Source organism: Marmota monax, unplaced genomic scaffold (genome assembly GCF_021218885.2).
Source record: "Marmota monax isolate L192 unplaced genomic scaffold, Marmota_monax_Labrador192_F-V1.1 WCK01_AAM20220418_F8-fsc00003, whole genome shotgun sequence".
NCBI lineage: Eukaryota > Metazoa > Chordata > Mammalia > Rodentia > Sciuridae > Marmota > Marmota monax.
In genome coordinates this window covers 3,106,213-3,123,050 of record NW_026694084.1, presented here as the reverse complement: position 1 = coordinate 3,123,050, position 16,838 = coordinate 3,106,213, and the positions used below count along the sequence as shown (strand labels likewise).

Sequence of the window (16,838 nt, the reverse complement as noted above, 5' to 3'; positions counted from 1 at the left end):
ACTTTCATTTTCTCATATACTCCAAGTCTAATTTAGTCATTAGATATTTGTTTACCTCAGTGATATTTGGGTAGCAATTCTAATTACTCTTGGCTGACTTCCTAAGTCATTTTCTCGTCCACTTATTGCATCTACTAAGAAAATGCGCCGAGTCAGAATCCACTTGCTAGGGTCACTGTCTTTTATTATAAAAAGAAAAACAAAAACAAGATAACATTAAAAAAAAATCAAGTTGTTCAAAATGATTCTCAAAATGTTTACTAAACAAATTTAAAATACAAAATTACTATTTTGTTTTAGACAAGGTGGCCGTAAAGAGCTATTGCTATAAGAAATGTCTAGTTACTGTTTTTCTCAGCTCAATCGATGTCATCTGATTGAATGTTTCATTAATATGGATGGAAATTAACTGAAAAAGTCAGATTTTATAGCATAGGTAACAACAAGAGAATTAATTTGTCTAAAAAAGCAGATCAAGGGCAGTTTAAGGAAAAATCAATTTATCGTTCTACTAATTTTTCTCAGTGTACATCCTCAGCAATAGAATAAATTTTTTAAAAATATGCCTGAAAACAGGATTAGCAAATATATAAGTGATCTTATTGTTTTACATTTTGCCATAATATATAGAAGTCCATTAATAAAAAATAAGAAAAAAAATCTAGCTATGAAAAAAAAAAGAATCCATAACCTTTCTTAAAATCAGTGGTTTATTAAATTACCATGTTGGGTAACTTATTTAATTATTTCAGCTCAGAGAAAGAATGATATGTATGGATGTCTTACCTTGGTTCACAAACAGTTTATTGTGTTGAAGATTTAGGTTTAATACAGGCACAGCCCAAATATTTTGGTGTTGATTTTTATCAGTATATTCAAGATAAACATCATAAAATACAGGAGTAGGAAAGTCAGCTAATATTTTAGAGATAGAAATCTCACACTGGAAAATAAAAATAAAAACATCACAATTGAAAATTTAGAAAGCATATTTGTTATTCTTAAGACAATGTTTTGTTTTAGTTTTGCAAAATAAATATTTTTAAATTATCTTGTTTACATGCATTTCCATATGACTTACAAAATGTGAATTCACAAATATGATTCTTTTATAAGGGCGCCCCCCAAAATCTAACATTAACTGCTCTGTTCTTGACCTACAACACACACAGAGAAGGTATGCCTACATTCTCAATATTAAGTGTACATCAGTGAAAGGATTTTGAAACTACTGTCCTATGGGATGAAGTCCCAATTCTTCCTCCTTATGTACAGTGATCTGTGATTTGGCTCCCCCTAATACAGCTAAGTTTATCTTCATACTAGTTTATGGTCATCCATCCATATGAATCTACTGCTGTTTCTAACTATGCCATGCCATATACTTTTTGATGTATTAATATAGATTCTGCCCGAATTTCCTTTCCCACTGTGTTCTCCTGTCTAGCTCATATTCATTATATAAACCTATGTATCACTCCCTCTGTGAAGCCTTTTTGTATTTCCCTGGGAACTGGTACCTTATGCATATTTATAGTGTAACACTTCATTACATTCTCTGTAGTTCTCTGTCTATATAGCTTGCTTTGCCTCCTGGGCTGTGAACTACTTGAGTGGGAACAAGGGTCTGTGGAATAAGCATGGTTTTAATCCTAACAGAACACTGACTCCACAGTTCACCTGATATAAGACTTTGAGTAAATTATCTCATTGTATTAAGCACCATTTCCTCAACTGTAAAGCACATGTAATAAGAACATCAAATACTTATTTTATGGATCAGATGGGGTAAGAATGATAAAATACTGAGCATATAGCAGCAGGTGCTTAACAAATATTGATTCTCCTAGCCCATGGTAGGTACACAATAACATTCTTTTTAGAAAACAACAATAAATAATTTCTGAGAATAAAAGTAAATTTGTGTTCATTGTAGAAAACTTGGAAAATATAAGGAAAAAAAATCATCTCTAATCCAACCATCCAAAGATAACCACTCCAAAATGAATATTTTCTCCCAACCTATTTTCATACTGATATTTTTCATTATGATTTTGTTCTATGTAGGTGCATATATATTTTAATAAGAAGCATTTTTGTAGACCACTGAATGTCTTTCAAATGTTTAATAGCTCAAAATATTTCTTTGTACCATACTATAATTTCAAAATGAACAATAAGGACAAGAAGGAGAAACAAAGATGTGGAGAGAAAAGGGAACCCAAGGAGAGAGAAAAAGATATTTTTTGAGGGTAGGGGTGAACTCAGGGGCACTTGACCATGGAACCATATCCCCAGCTCTATTTTGTATTTTATCTAGAGACAGGGTCTCACTGAATTGCTTAGCACTTTGCTTTTACAGAGGCTGGCTTTGAACTCACGATCCTCTTGCCTTAGTCTCCCGAGTTGCTGGGATTATAGGCATGTGCCATTGCACCTGGCAAGGATATTTTCTTACGTGTAATGGGGAAGTCGAGTAAAGAAGTAACTTTGTGCGAGTCACCAAAAAATGAAGTTGCATTTCAACTTTATTCCAAAATGATTGGAAATAGCATTATATCTTTTTTTAAATTTTTTTAATTTTAATTTTAATTTTTTTTTTTTTTTAATATTTATTTTTCAGTTTTCGGTGGACACAACATCTTTATTTGTATGTGGTGTTGAGGATCGAACCCGGGCCGCGCACATGCCAGGCGAGCGCACTACCACTTGAGCCACATCCCCAGCCCATAATTTTAATTTTTTTAGCATTATATCTTAAAATCAACATAGAGCGAGATTATGAAAATTTAACATTACGGGATGTTTAAGATTCTATAGATGCCAAGGTATTCTCTTCATACTAATTAAATTAACATTTTCTGTGTCCAAATGATAAAGTTATAATGCTTAATAAAATTACTCCTTACTATTCAAACATTTTCAATTTCAAATATTGACATATTATTCCAATTATTGCTGTTGTGACAGTTTGAAAGATAAAGCTGAAACTTAGACTAATATAGTTCAAACTTACACTTTGTTGATAGGTTGTTCCAAAAGAATAAGCAGCATTTAGTCTTGTCTCAGTGTCTGGACAAAGCTACAGCAAAAGAATATAACTGATAAATATCTTTCACAAGTGTTTTCCATAGTTCTTAGCTACCACTTGGACATAAGCTTGCTATAAAACTTATTTAATGTACAAGGGAATGAAAAATTAAGGGAGTATATTCATCATAAGGGAATGAAAAATTAAGGGAGTATATTCATCATAAATTATAGTCATTATTTTAAAAACAGTTTTAAGAAATTCTAGCTTAAAGCATCAGAAAACAAATTAGCTTGGTATATAGCTGCCACTCTTCAAGCAATAATTTAGTCTTTTCTTTAGGCAAAAATGAAAAACATTTGTAATTCTTTAGCTAGAATCATGCTCACCTGTAAAACACCTCCTTCTAAAGTTTGCCACTTGAGAAAATATCCTCTTATATCATAGGAAGCAGCAACAAACTTCAGTTTTGTATTCTGCTTAAAGAAAAACAATAAAATAATGTTTAATACTCTGAAGCCAATATAATATCCTATAAAGCAATTTTCACCATTAACTAATCTTTTTTCACTGTTGATAGTTAAAACTTAAATTCAAATTTCATTTTGAATCTAGGTTAATCTAAGTATATCTATAATTAAATACATGCAAAAAACTGAATTTATTTTTTGCATAAAAATTATTGTAGAATTGAGAGCGAGGTTAGTGATAATCTCCTTTCAAACCTGTTAAATGGGGGATGAACATAGGGGAAAGGTATCCTTCTTTCCTTCTGGGAAAATAAATAGAAGTGAGAATTAGGACCTGTGAAGTGCTGGGAAATATCACAGACCCCAATCAATCTTGGGAAACACTTCTCAAAACTGTGGAGACACATGAGAACAGAGAATGTTTTGCACAAACTACTCTTCACAATTTCACAAGTATGTGTAATGCTATAACCACATATCCTAGAAGTATCCATATACTCAAGTAAGACAGCTAAGCTCTACACTGTTTAGTTTCTATAAGTAACTGATATTTATATTTTAGTAACTAAACTTTAAAAAATAATCTTAAAAAATTAAGAATTGTGAGCAGTTAACTTTCTTATTACCACTTAAAGTTGCAGATAAAAATGCAGTTATCATCTAATGATGTAGTAATTTGTACCTGGTTTTGTCCTGTAAAACTAAAATTTGCTGGAAGAGGAGCAGTACTGAGTATTTGAGGTGCCAATCCAGCCTGTTCTCCATAAAATAGCCATGGAAGATTCTGTCTCCTATAATTAATTATAATTGTTTTAATAAAAACAAGAAACATTTCTGATTATTAATATTTATGAAAATAACTGCACTGAATTCGGTCAAAACTAAATTTCATCAATTAAAATGTCCATACCAAAATGAAATAGAATGAACAGTGCTCAGTCCAGCAGTCTTTTCAAAGACTAACTGAAATAGTCCACATGCATCAACTGTGACAGTGTCAAGAGAATTCATGTTCATCACGCACATATTTCCAAGAGCTTGGCAAGACGTTAGGTTGGCATACATCTACAAAACAACAATGTCAAAGAAATTTAACATGACACTAATAGCCCAAACAAAAATTGATATAAAAATTTTGCTTCATTTTATCTATTCTATTAATTCTTTTGCTTATAAATGCCTTTCCTCTAGCTTAAGTAGAAACTTTCCATGTGGGAAGAAGAATAAGAAGTTATATTTTAATTATAATTTTTGGCCAAAATATAAAGACAATCAACTGAAGAGAAAGTAAAAACATATAGCATGATATTTTAAAAAAACACTATTACGTAAAATACATTTGAAAGAATAATAATGTGCTTGTAAATTAGATCTGATCATATAAATCTAGTCCATTTTGTTTAAGTAATCTGTTTATGAAAAATAAAATAAAATCATTTTTTAGTTTACTTCTCAAACTTTTTTTTCCTCAATTTTTCTTATTAGGAAAAGGGTGCTCCATTTTCAGTTATTCAAGTCAAAAACTTTGAAGTGCAGTCATTTCTCTTCCTTCCCATATCCAACTCCTCAGTAAATCCTATTGGTTCTGTCTTCAAAGAAGAGCCAGAAGGTAAACACCTCTCTCCATTTCCATATCTCCCTTGTCCACTGTTTCCCTTTTTCTCACTCAGATTACTATAATATTGTCCTAAATTCTCCCTTGTCCTAAGACTTCTGTCCTTGCCACAAGAAAATCTAATCTCTATGCTACAGCAATACTTTCAAATCCTGAAGTTAGGTCATGTTTTCCTTTGCAAACAATCCTTCTATCTCCCTGGGTCCTTGTTAGAGCCACTTCCTACACCTCTTGAGTCTCCATATTCCCTGCTCACTCTGTCCCAGCCACGTTAGTCCTCTTCTAGTTTCTTAAACATGAACAAGTCAGTGAACTTGTGCTTTTTGATCTCTGCTTTTGTTGTGGTCTCTGCTAGATATTTGCAGGGATCACTCTCACTTCTTTCAGGTCTTTACTAAATATCACCCTCAGAAATGTTGTGCTAACCACCCTATGTAACAAAGCACCTTCCCTCCCATGTTCTTTACCCTGGTTTATTGCCTTTGTAGCACTTAGTATGCCTGACATAGTTACTGAGTCTATAAACTCAGTGAAGGGATTTTTTTTCTTTTTCTGAAATAACTAAGCAGATTGAAGAAGGCCTGACACACACTAGGTCATCAATTAACATCTACTAAATGATGGTCAGTTTCATGAACACTCAATTGTTGCCAAATCAGCTTGGAGATATTCAATTTGTATATACAGAATAATGTTTTCTTTAGGTGTTCTCTTTCAATTCATTGGAAAGGGTTTATTCTTCTTATACAATATGACCAAGGAGATAGGTACTTTGAGAAAAAACATTTATTAGGATAAGAAATGGTACCACGATTCTTCAAAGTGAAATAAAACTTAAAAAAAAAATTCGAACTTACCCAACATGCAATTGCTGTTGACTGCAAATACTTTGCAAACCATTCTGAAGCTGAAGACATACCCTGTAAGCAAAAAGATGAAGTTTAGTTTTAAGTTCAAATGAAGACTGCTTAATCCCATACTATTAGGAAGACATTAGTATGTATACTGTTAAGTGAGAAATTACTACTATTACTTTCTTAATGTTAGTGGAAAGACAGATTCTAATAGCAATTCAAAATTTAATTCTAACCAATGTCAGTTATCACAAATAAGATTGCATGCAATATAATGTAACTTGGGCAAAGAACATAAAACGAAATCCGTCAATAGTCCAGAAAATACATGTGCCTGTTTTGTTGATACAAAAAATAAAATGGCATAAAAGAAAAGAAAAATAATAAATCCTGAGAATTTAGTGGTTAACTTCTGTTGATTTAGGATAAATACTGTATTAAATTGACAAGTATTACAAAATTAGGGGCATGATTTCTCAGCAAGAGATTTGGGATATACAGAATAACTAACATTTAAAATCTCTAAGGTGATCACGCTTCCCAAACTCAGAGGGTATCAGAATTAATTTGAGAACATCCTAAAAATAGAAAATGACTAGTTGCATTCCAAACAAAATCAATGAGAAGCTCCAGGATGAGACCAGGGTTTTGAAAGCTCTGGATATAAACTACTAAGAACCACTGTTTTAAAGTTTATCTGAATATTCTGCTAAAAAACGAAACACAGAGAAGCACCATTCAGAGTAAACAGGTCATGAACAGAGAAGACACAGAAAATTATATAGAACGTGGCACCAGTTGATATGATTATATAACTTTGAGTGCACGAATTAGAGTATTATTTCACTATTAAAAATTATAACCATGCAAGGTAAGACTGAAACAATACAGAGAAATCAAGGAGGTGCCTACAGAATAATAGAGTCATGTCAAGAACACAGGAGCTATCTTGAAGGAAAATCCAAATTTGGGACAACTTGAGCTTTGAAAAGAAGAATAACTAATAGATTATAAAGAAAAGATTACAAACTGAGAGAACAAAGATTGTATGAGTTCATGGTAAAGATTAAGAGAAAAAAGAAAGCACAAAGAGAATAATCTTCCTTGTAGAAGATTATTAGCTAGCTAATATAGAATAGCAAAATTGTGAAATCATTAGAAATGGCCAATTTAATAATGTATATTGCATGCAATATAATGAAACTTGGGCAAAGAACATGAAACAAAATCTGTCAATAATCCAGAAAATACATGTACCTGTTTTGTTGATACAAAAAATAAAGTGGCATAAAAGAAATTAAAAATAATGAGAAAGTTCATCAATAGATACTAAAATGGATATTTACATAGAAAAATCACAAATTAAAATCTCAGACTAGTTTATCAATCACAGTGCTTTTATAATAGAGAGTGGCCAATGCAACTGTGACCAAACAACCAAATTAGTGTTACCAATAACTGGATGACTTGAACTGTTTTTTCTTGTTTCAGTGTAAGAGACTATATACAACCTATAGAATTGTCTTTTCCCCAAAAAAGATTCTTCACTGAGTAAACAATGATGCTTCATGAGAAAACAATCAGAAAAATCCAGGAAAACACATACACAAACAAATGCAAAATGGGACAGGCATCTGCTGTAGATTTAAAAAACTAAAAAGATTAGTTGCAATGTGGGTTTCTTGATTGGATCCTAGGTACTCTCCTTCAAAAAAAGAAGAAAGGAAAAAAGGGTATTATTAGAAGAACTGAGAAAATCTGAACAGATATTAGATAATTCTATTGTATTAATTTTAAATTTTCAGGATATGATTCTAAGAAGATGCCTTTTTTCTTGGTGGATATACATTAAAGTATTTGGAATAAACTGTCATTATGTCTACATCTTATTTTCAAATGGCTTAGGAAAAAAATGTGTATATATGTATGTATATCTACATATAACAGTCTCTTGTTTCTGGGGCAACTGGTTCTAGGACCCCCACAGATATTCAAATGCACAAATGTTCAAATCTCTTATTCAAAATGACATGGTATTTGCAATTAACCTAAGCTATATTCTCCTATATACATTAAATCATCTCTAGATTACTTATAATACCAAACACAATGTAAATGTTATATAAATAGTCGTTATACTGCTGTTTGGGGATCAATGACAAAAAAAAGTTGTCATATTCAGTACACATGCTATTTTTTCCTAATACAATCAATCTGCAATTGTTTGAATTTGTGGATGCAGAACTTATAGATACAGTATTAAATACCATTACAATATGTAAACAATATTTACATACATAAAGTGAAATAAATTAATTGTGGCAAAATATTAATAATTGGTTAAACTAGGTGAAAATGTATGCACAGTCATTCTTTCAATTTTTCTGCAATTTTAAAATATTTCAAAATAAAAATTTTTGAGATAAACACCTACACAAGATGCTAGCTCACTATTACTGTCTTTGTGAAAAGGGAATGAGAAAACATGACCATATGTATGGAAATTCTTTACTGATTGGCAGGAATATTCCCAGATTAGGATTCAAAGCCCTTGTTATAAAATTATACAAAAGTAACTACATTCAGAGTTTGTGCCCCAAGAAAACTTTTGACTTTAATATTCAAAATAGACTTTTCTAATCAGGAGGAGTGTTGTGTTGTAGAATCAATCAATACAAGTATTTAAGTCTAACTAGCAATTCAAGTCTCAACATAAGTTAGTAAACATACATTGTTTTATCAATTAAGTTAATTTCATGTTTAATTCCTTTAAACCAGTCCCTCAGAATTGGACTGATCTACAAATGCACAGACATAACTGAATTCTTATCCCTGCCAAAATGAGGAATGGGCCAAGATACTTATGATATCTTAATTAGATTTTGTTTCCATGATTTATACTTTGTCTACACAGAATCATCTTATCATAAACAGCATTTATGATATGACTTAGATGTGGGGATTCCAAACTTGTCCTTGTGAAAGCTTGTTTTCAGGAATGGTATGTTTAAATGAAATATAGTTACTGGATCAGAATTAACTTTAAAAATAATCCCTCCTTTCCTAAGGGAATGGCCCTTCTTTTCCTCTGAGGAAGGGGGATGTGGAGGTGCTGGTGCAAGAGAAAGTGACATGGTGGGAAGACTCGATGCATTGAACACATGAGTAAATTTAAGAAAAAGTGGGATTCCAAGAGAGAGATGAAACTGTTATGAAGAAAAGGAAGTTTTAGCTAAGACTTCTTGGGATCCAGGATTTTACATGATATTAAAAATGTCAGTGATGAAAAAAATTGAGGATAATGAGCCCCAGATTTCTTATTATTAGAGCAGGTACTTGAAACCTGCCAAAAGGAATGGGTAGAAGGAACCTTAAAGATATCAGTATGAACTCATTTCTTTTATTATGTATGCAGAGATAGATGTAGAAATAGTTATAGATGCATGTATGTGTATAAGTATGTGTACATGTGTTTCTGGCCATGTCTGGGTATGGGGGCATATTAAGGGTGATAATCTTTGTTACTAAATATTACCCTCCCAAATTTATAGAGAAATGACTGATATGGGGCTGGGGAGATAGCTCAGTCAGTAGAGTGCTGGCCTCACATGCACAAAGCCCTGGGTTCAATCCCCAGCACCACCAGTTGCACTCCATTTGTGTGTGATGAATTGAAATGCATTCTGCTGTCATGTACAACTCAGGAGAACAAATAATAAATAAATAATTAAAAAAAAAAAAAAAAAGAAATGACTGATTCCAGGGCTGGGGCAGGAAAAGTACAAGGTAAGTCTGGAAATAATGTGCCAGAAAATAAGGAAATAATGGGGACATGTCACAAAGACACAGGAGACAAATGGAAGAGGCTTCTATTGGCCAAATCTAGTGTAATCTAAGCATCAAAACAAATAATGTATTTAGATTATAATCAATTGAAAAAATAGGGACCAGTAAATCCATACTGACATTATCAATAAATGTATACATGTATATAAATGGTATATAGTAGATTCTATTAGTAAATGTGGAAGAAATGGTGAAAACCAAAAATTAACTTTTGGTAACCATTACAGCAGTGGCTGATAAAGGCAAGTGTCATTAATGGAGATGGAAGCTAATAAGCTTAGTGAGAAAGAGAAAGTATAATCTTAGAAATTCCCCTGACAAAATAAGTGGAAAATGGTAACTTTATAGTAGTCATGGTAACTTTATGGCAGGTGATCAAGGTTAATATCATCAGTGGTGGGACCCTGAATACCTCCTGATATAATGCAATGTATTGAGAAAAGTACATCATTTTTGTGGCTTTCCCAAACAGGAACTGAGTATAGGGAAACACTATGCAGACCCAGGTTGAAGGGTCATCCTACAGATGGTAATCCCTATAAGCTTCAAAACTGTCAAGTTCAAGAAAGTCAGGGAAAGAATGAGACTGAAAAGATAAAAGGAACATGACTTCTAAAGGATTTGGGATCTTAGGCAAAACAGACATTATTGGGTCTTTTGACAAAATTATTTCAACTTGAATTATTTGAAAAAGGAAAAAATAGAATAAAATAAAGGCCTGCAAATTTGATAATCAGACTGAGAAAGAATTCCCCAGAAGATACACATTTTGTTGCAGATGAGCCAGTTTGAGGATAATCTCAGAATTTCCTACATATATTTCTATTTTAGCATTTAATTTGCCATTTTGAAACTATTTGATACTTGCCTGTCACCCCCACAATATTATTCTGGACGAAAGGAATTTTTCCTTTTTGAAGATACCAGAATCCACCCTTGCCATTATCTTCATGTCCCTCCCAATCACTTCTACTTACTTAACATGCAGATCATAACCTATCTTCCATAAGCTCTGCTGGCATACTGGATATCTTCAGTGTTTACCAGCTCCTATCCTAACTAACTCCCAGTCAGTAACATAACCTCTATTCTTGTTCTAACTCACCCTCTTCTCTCATTTTACACCCCAGACCTTATTATCACCAGCATGTGATACAAAATCTCTAACCCCAGTTCTCAGTGATCTCGTCTATAAAACAAAGAATCTGGCTGGACATAAAACAATCCTTGGTTTTCCAATGCCTATTATGTACAGGCACTGCAATGTAGGTATTACTATTATTATGTCCTACTTACAAAAAACTGAAGTGTAGAAATATTAAGTAAATTTCCCAAAGAATCAAGAATAAAAAATTAATGACCAGGGTTCAAATCTAGAGTCCATGATGCTCTTCATTGCATTATACTGAGTCCTTTATAGAACCTATATCAGATATTTTCAGTTTAAACATTTTGTGATTTCCTTGAAAAAGCAATGAGCTAAACTATGATGCTCAGTTGTTAGACTGAGGGTTCTTAGATTGATAATTTGTTTCAAAGTGATTTAAAAACTTAAATGTTTCTAATTTTTGTCTGAAATTAACTACCAAAGGAGAAATGAAGAAAGATCCTTCACAATCAAGAAAAAAAGTGAAACATACTCACAAGCTCTCCAAGACGTGCAGTTGAAAGTAAATGTGAAGGAAAACTCCCTTTGTTACTGATACATAATCCTCCTGTCTTCATAAATAAATAAGGGGGGAAAAGACCTAGTTTATGGAAAGTTATAAGCAATTGAATTAAAAACACATACTTTATTAATTTAATTATTCTTACTAAAATGTTAGGTTCTGAACATGCACAGGACCTGCTGGCATTAATGAATGTTGGTTCACATCGGATACACCTGTTCAACATACAAAAAAAAAAAAAAAAAACACTTTAAAAAATGTTCATGAATTACACTAAACCTCATTTAATTGGAAACTTTTTTAAAAGAGAAAAACAAATAAGTTTATTAACATATATATTTCATATATACATGGGAGACACCCAGAGAATTAAAATGCTGGATTAGAACAGATTCATTCAACTAAGCAATTACTTAAATAAACAAATTAAAAATATTAACAATGATTTAAATAGTCTTATACCCCTCTTTGTGTTTTAAGGCAAGTATAAACAAATAAAATTAACCAATAATAGAAGACTATTTTCTTACCTATACATAGGAATGCATAGAATGAATATACTGAATAGCAAAGATGGCAAAGTCACTCAACTAACAAGAGTCCCAAAAAATATATATATTGAAACTAAATCAATATTTACAAGTAGTTATATCAAATATACTTTCAAATATATAATGAAATATACAATATATACAAATATATAATGAAACTAAATCAATATTTACAAGTAGTTATATCAAATATACTTTCCTTAGTTTATCTGCCACAAAGCTAAAAGGTGGCATAAGCCTAAAAGATGAGTATATCTATCCCTTCATCAAACTCATAACCAATACTTTAAGATAAAGTCTATTCACCATCTATTTATTTTAGGAAAATATATTTTCCTATATATATTAATATATATTAAAGAATGAGATAAAGTGGGCTGGGGATGTGGCTCAAGCGGTAGTGTGCTCGCCTGGCATGCGTGCGGCCCAGGTTCGATCCTCAGCACCACATACAAACAAAGATGTTGTGTCCGCCGAAAACTAAAAAATAAATATTAAAAAAAATTCTCTTTCTCTCTAAAAAAAAAAAAAAAAAAAAGAATGAGATGAAGGACTACTGGGGACTCTGATGAGTTTATATGAACTATTACTTATAAGAAAAAACAGGCAGGAAATAGGGCTGGGGCATGACGTAAACTCCAGGTCTGGGGAGATTTTTAAGGGGCCAACTTGAGGATCAGCTCAATAGTCAGTTTCAGATGTTGCAACTCAGGTCAGTCTGAGAGAAAAGATGATCCAATGTTAAGTATCATTAGGAGAAACCATTTAACTATTTTCTATATAAACACTGGGAAATGAAAAGAAAAACTGTGCTTAGAGGGAAGTGATTATGAATGCCTCTTTAAAAAAAAAAAAAAAAAAAAGAAGAAGAAAAGAAAAACCCGAAAAAGCTGAAATTGCAATAATGTGTTTAAGATAGAGGGAAGTGTGTGTGGTACACATATGCATAAAGGGGGAAGAAGAAATAGAGAATAGGGCTGTAAATCAGGGTACCTGAGTTATTATAATTGTAATATCTATTAATGTTTTCCTAAATAACATTATAACAAAGGCTTTCATACCATACTTGGTACTTAATTATAGATTATGTCCAAATTATATAATAACAAACAAAATAGCCACCTTTTGCTTAGCAGTTACTATATAGTACTACGCTAAGAACTTTACATATTCATTTTTGAGCCATTATAGCCTATTAAGTGAGTGATATAGTCCCATTCTAAAGACAAAGGACTTTCTAAGTTATCTAAAGTAAAAAATCTAATAGATTGAGCAAAGATTTTAACCCTATTTTGTCTTGTGCTCTAGTCCTCAGTTCCTTTAATTGTTCATGTCTACTTCTATCCTTCTTGAGTTATTGTGAAAATTAAATGAAATGAGAGCACTTTCTAAAAACTGGAAATTACACATAAATATGATATTAATAAAGCTAACCCCTATTATACTACTTACCTGTTTTCTAAAGCATTTGCTTTTGTAAAAGAGTTTTCAGTATCATCACAAAGCTCACAATTTGCTTGAGGCAACAATGTTCCATTAACATTTCTTTCCACTAAACAATTTAGAAGAAAAATTAAGATATAACTAACTCATAATGAACAGATAAGCTTCTTTAATACTTAGAAAATAGTTAATAAAACCCACTTAAAATTGTAGTTTCTATAACTTGGAGAGCTTTTGATAATAGTACTTCACTATTATCAAAATATTTTAGTTACATAAGATTTTCAAATATTTCAGTTGTCCAGTGATTAACTTGCTTACAAATATGGCTGACACTCAATACCTTCTGTTTGTTTTTTTGGTATGAGGGATTGAACCCAGAAACACTTTACCACTGAGCTATATTCCAGGTCCTTTTCATTTTTTATTTTTGAGACAGGGTCTCACGTAGTTACTTAGGGCCTTAACTTAGTTGCTGAGGCTGGCCTCAAACTTGGGATTCTCCTGCCTCAATCTCTCAAGTCACTGAGATTTACAGGCATGTGCCCCACACCTAGCTTGTACCTTCTCGTTATATAACTTGGAATTTGTCTCAGTATCATTTATTAATCAGTCTTATCCTCAATGATACAAAATATCACTTTTTTACATACCAAATTTCCATATGAATTAGATCTATTTTCCCTCACCCCACCCACCCCAATACTAGAGACGGAACCCAGAGGCACTTTACTACTGAGCTACATTCCCAACTCTTTGACAGAATCTTGCTATGTTGCCAAGTCTGGCCCCAGACTTGCAGTTCTCCTGCTTCAGCCTCCTGAGCTGCTAGGATTATAAGCATGCTCCACTTCAACCTGTCCTGATTGGATCTATTTTAGTTCCATTTTAAGTTTGATCAATCAGTCCTTGTCCTCACATGCCAGCCATACATACAACAGCCATAAAATATGCATAACATCAGATGGGATAGCTTCTTTTTTCCTTCAGAATTTTCTTGGCTTTTTATATATTTGTCCTGATAAACTTTAGAATCAGTTTATATATTCTCTAAACAAATAAATCTGGGTAGAATTTATTAGTATTTCCTTAAATATATAGATTGATGGGAAAGCTAACATCTTTCTAATGTTTAATCTTTCCATTCAAAAATGATAAAAGTATTTTTCATTTATTAAAGCCTGCTTTTGTATCCTTCAGTAGCATTCAGAAAATTATACTAAGGAAGTATTCATCTAATCCTACATTAGTAAGAATCTTTTTAAAAATCAGGCAGGGCCTTATATTTTCTTCTCAATGCCTGCTGATGTCTAAGGCACCATTAAATTTTGCATGAAAAACTAAAGAAATGCAAATCAAAACTACTCTGAGATTCCATCTCACTCCAGTCAGAATGGCAATCATTAAGAATACAAGCAACAATAAATGTTGATTAGGAATGTAGAGGAAAAGGTACACTCATATTGCCAGTGGGACTATATGCAACCACTGTGCAAAGCAGTATGGAGATTCTTAAGAAAACTTGGAATGGAACCACCATTTGACCAGCTATCCCACTCCTCAGTTTATATCCAAAAGACTTAAAATCAGCATACTACAGTGACACAGCCACATCAATGTTTATAGCAGCTCAATTCACGATAGCTAAACTATAAAAAACAACCTAGATGCCCTTCAACAGATGAATGGATAAAGAAACTGTGGTATATATACACAATGGAATATTTTGATATTCTTTATAATATTTTTGTAATATTCTCTAAAAAAGAAATAGAAATTATGGCATTTGCCAGTAAATGATAGAACTGGAGAATATTATCCTAAGCAAAATAAGCCAATCCAAAAGAATGAAAGGCTGAATATTTTCTCTGATATGCAGATGCTAATTCACAATAAGGGGAGGGGTGGAGAATAGAGGTATTTTGGACTAGACAGAGGGGAGTAAAGGAAAAGCAGGGCATAGGGGTAAGAATGATGGTAGAATGAATCAGACATTACTATTCTATATGCATATATGATTAAATGACCTGTGTAACTCTACATCATTTGCAACCAGACGAATAATAACTTATTCTCCATTTATGTATGATGGGTCAAAATGCATTCTATTGTCATGTATAACTAATTAGAACAAATAAAATATATTAAAAATTTTTTTGCACAAAAATAAATTTTAAAAATACTATTAAGTAATCATTAAGTTATCTGACATCATTTACAAAATAAACACAAATAAAAATTTATCACTAGTGTTTTATAAAGAAGTTAATTCTTACCTAAAATATGGCCAGTGGGACAGTGGCATTTTCCTTCTGCAGTTAAGCCACTAGGGCAAGAAATGCAGTCCCAACCATCTTCAGTAACACCCTTCTAAATTAAACAAATAAACAAACACCAAAAAACTCCTTTTAAATTAACTTTCTTCTTAATTAGTCACATAAGTTCAGTCACAACAATATGTAATTTGCAATGGACAAAGATCCAATTAAAAATTCCTTGGAAAAGCTGAGCATGGTAGCACATGCCTATAATTCTAGGGGCTTGGAAGGCCAAGGCAGGAAGATCGATAATTCAAAGCCAGCCTCAGCAACTTAGCAAGGATCTAAGCAACTTAGCAAGACCCTGTCTCAAAATAAAATATAAAAAGGGGTAGAGATGCCATAAACATATAAGTTATGATTCACAATGGGTGAATTTTAATGGCATATAAGATACATAAATTGCTAAAATTGGTTTATGACAATACTTCCTTTTACCCATCAATGATTATATAAAAACTGGGCTTATTGTATGGTTTAGGAAAAACATATAATACATATTAACATAATTAATTTATATTAATATAAGATAGGTTATATAATAAACATCAGTAATTATAAATACTGATGTACCCTAAATTAATAGAGAACAATGCTAAAAGTAACTTAATGCCACAAATTACTTTAAAGTTTGGATGAAAAAGTGGATTTATCAATAAGTGTTCCTATAGTTGACAATGCATTTATATAGGAGTATTTAAAAATTACAATAGCTTAACTAATGTCACTGAAAAATAAATCTGCTCTGGTATAATTTTTTGTTATCAGCAGTAACTCAGGACTAATAAAATAAATATCAAAATGGTAAATTTAATGGTAATAAATAGTTTAATTAGAATAACTGGTAACTTAATATCACATTATCAGATTTAATTTTTTAAATATGACCATGTGAAAAAACAGTACTATAAAAATCAGAACTGTCACAGAGACTCATAATATCTAAAATAATGGGAAAATCTATTTCTGCTTATTGAGAATTATCCTATATACCAAGCTAACAAAAATTCAAGACATTATTTAGCTATTTATTTATTTAT

At 31.9% G+C, this 16,838-nt stretch overlaps 1 protein-coding gene across 2 annotated transcripts in view; it reads right to left on the bottom strand.

The window, feature by feature from the left end:
• Nucleotides 1–16,838, bottom strand: part of Tmem67 (transmembrane protein 67) — a 40,727-nt gene that overhangs the window by 21,614 nt on the left and 2,275 nt on the right. The window contains exons 3-13 of one of the 2 annotated variants that reach the window (XM_046464944.2): nt 15,757–15,850; nt 13,490–13,589; nt 11,632–11,701; nt 11,461–11,535; nt 5,974–6,036; nt 4,412–4,566; nt 4,184–4,292; nt 3,421–3,510; nt 3,017–3,082; nt 787–943; nt 56–179 (exon numbers count right to left, since the gene is read on the bottom strand). In XM_046464944.2, the coding sequence (XP_046320900.1) occupies nt 56–179; nt 787–943; nt 3,017–3,082; nt 3,421–3,510; nt 4,184–4,292; nt 4,412–4,566; nt 5,974–6,036; nt 11,461–11,535; nt 11,632–11,701; nt 13,490–13,589; nt 15,757–15,850 (1,103 nt within the window). The remainder of the gene's footprint in view (nt 1–55; nt 180–786; nt 944–3,016; nt 3,083–3,420; nt 3,511–4,183; nt 4,293–4,411; nt 4,567–5,973; nt 6,037–11,460; nt 11,536–11,631; nt 11,702–13,489; nt 13,590–15,756; nt 15,851–16,838) is intronic. The other variant, XM_046464945.2, reaches the window with a different exon arrangement.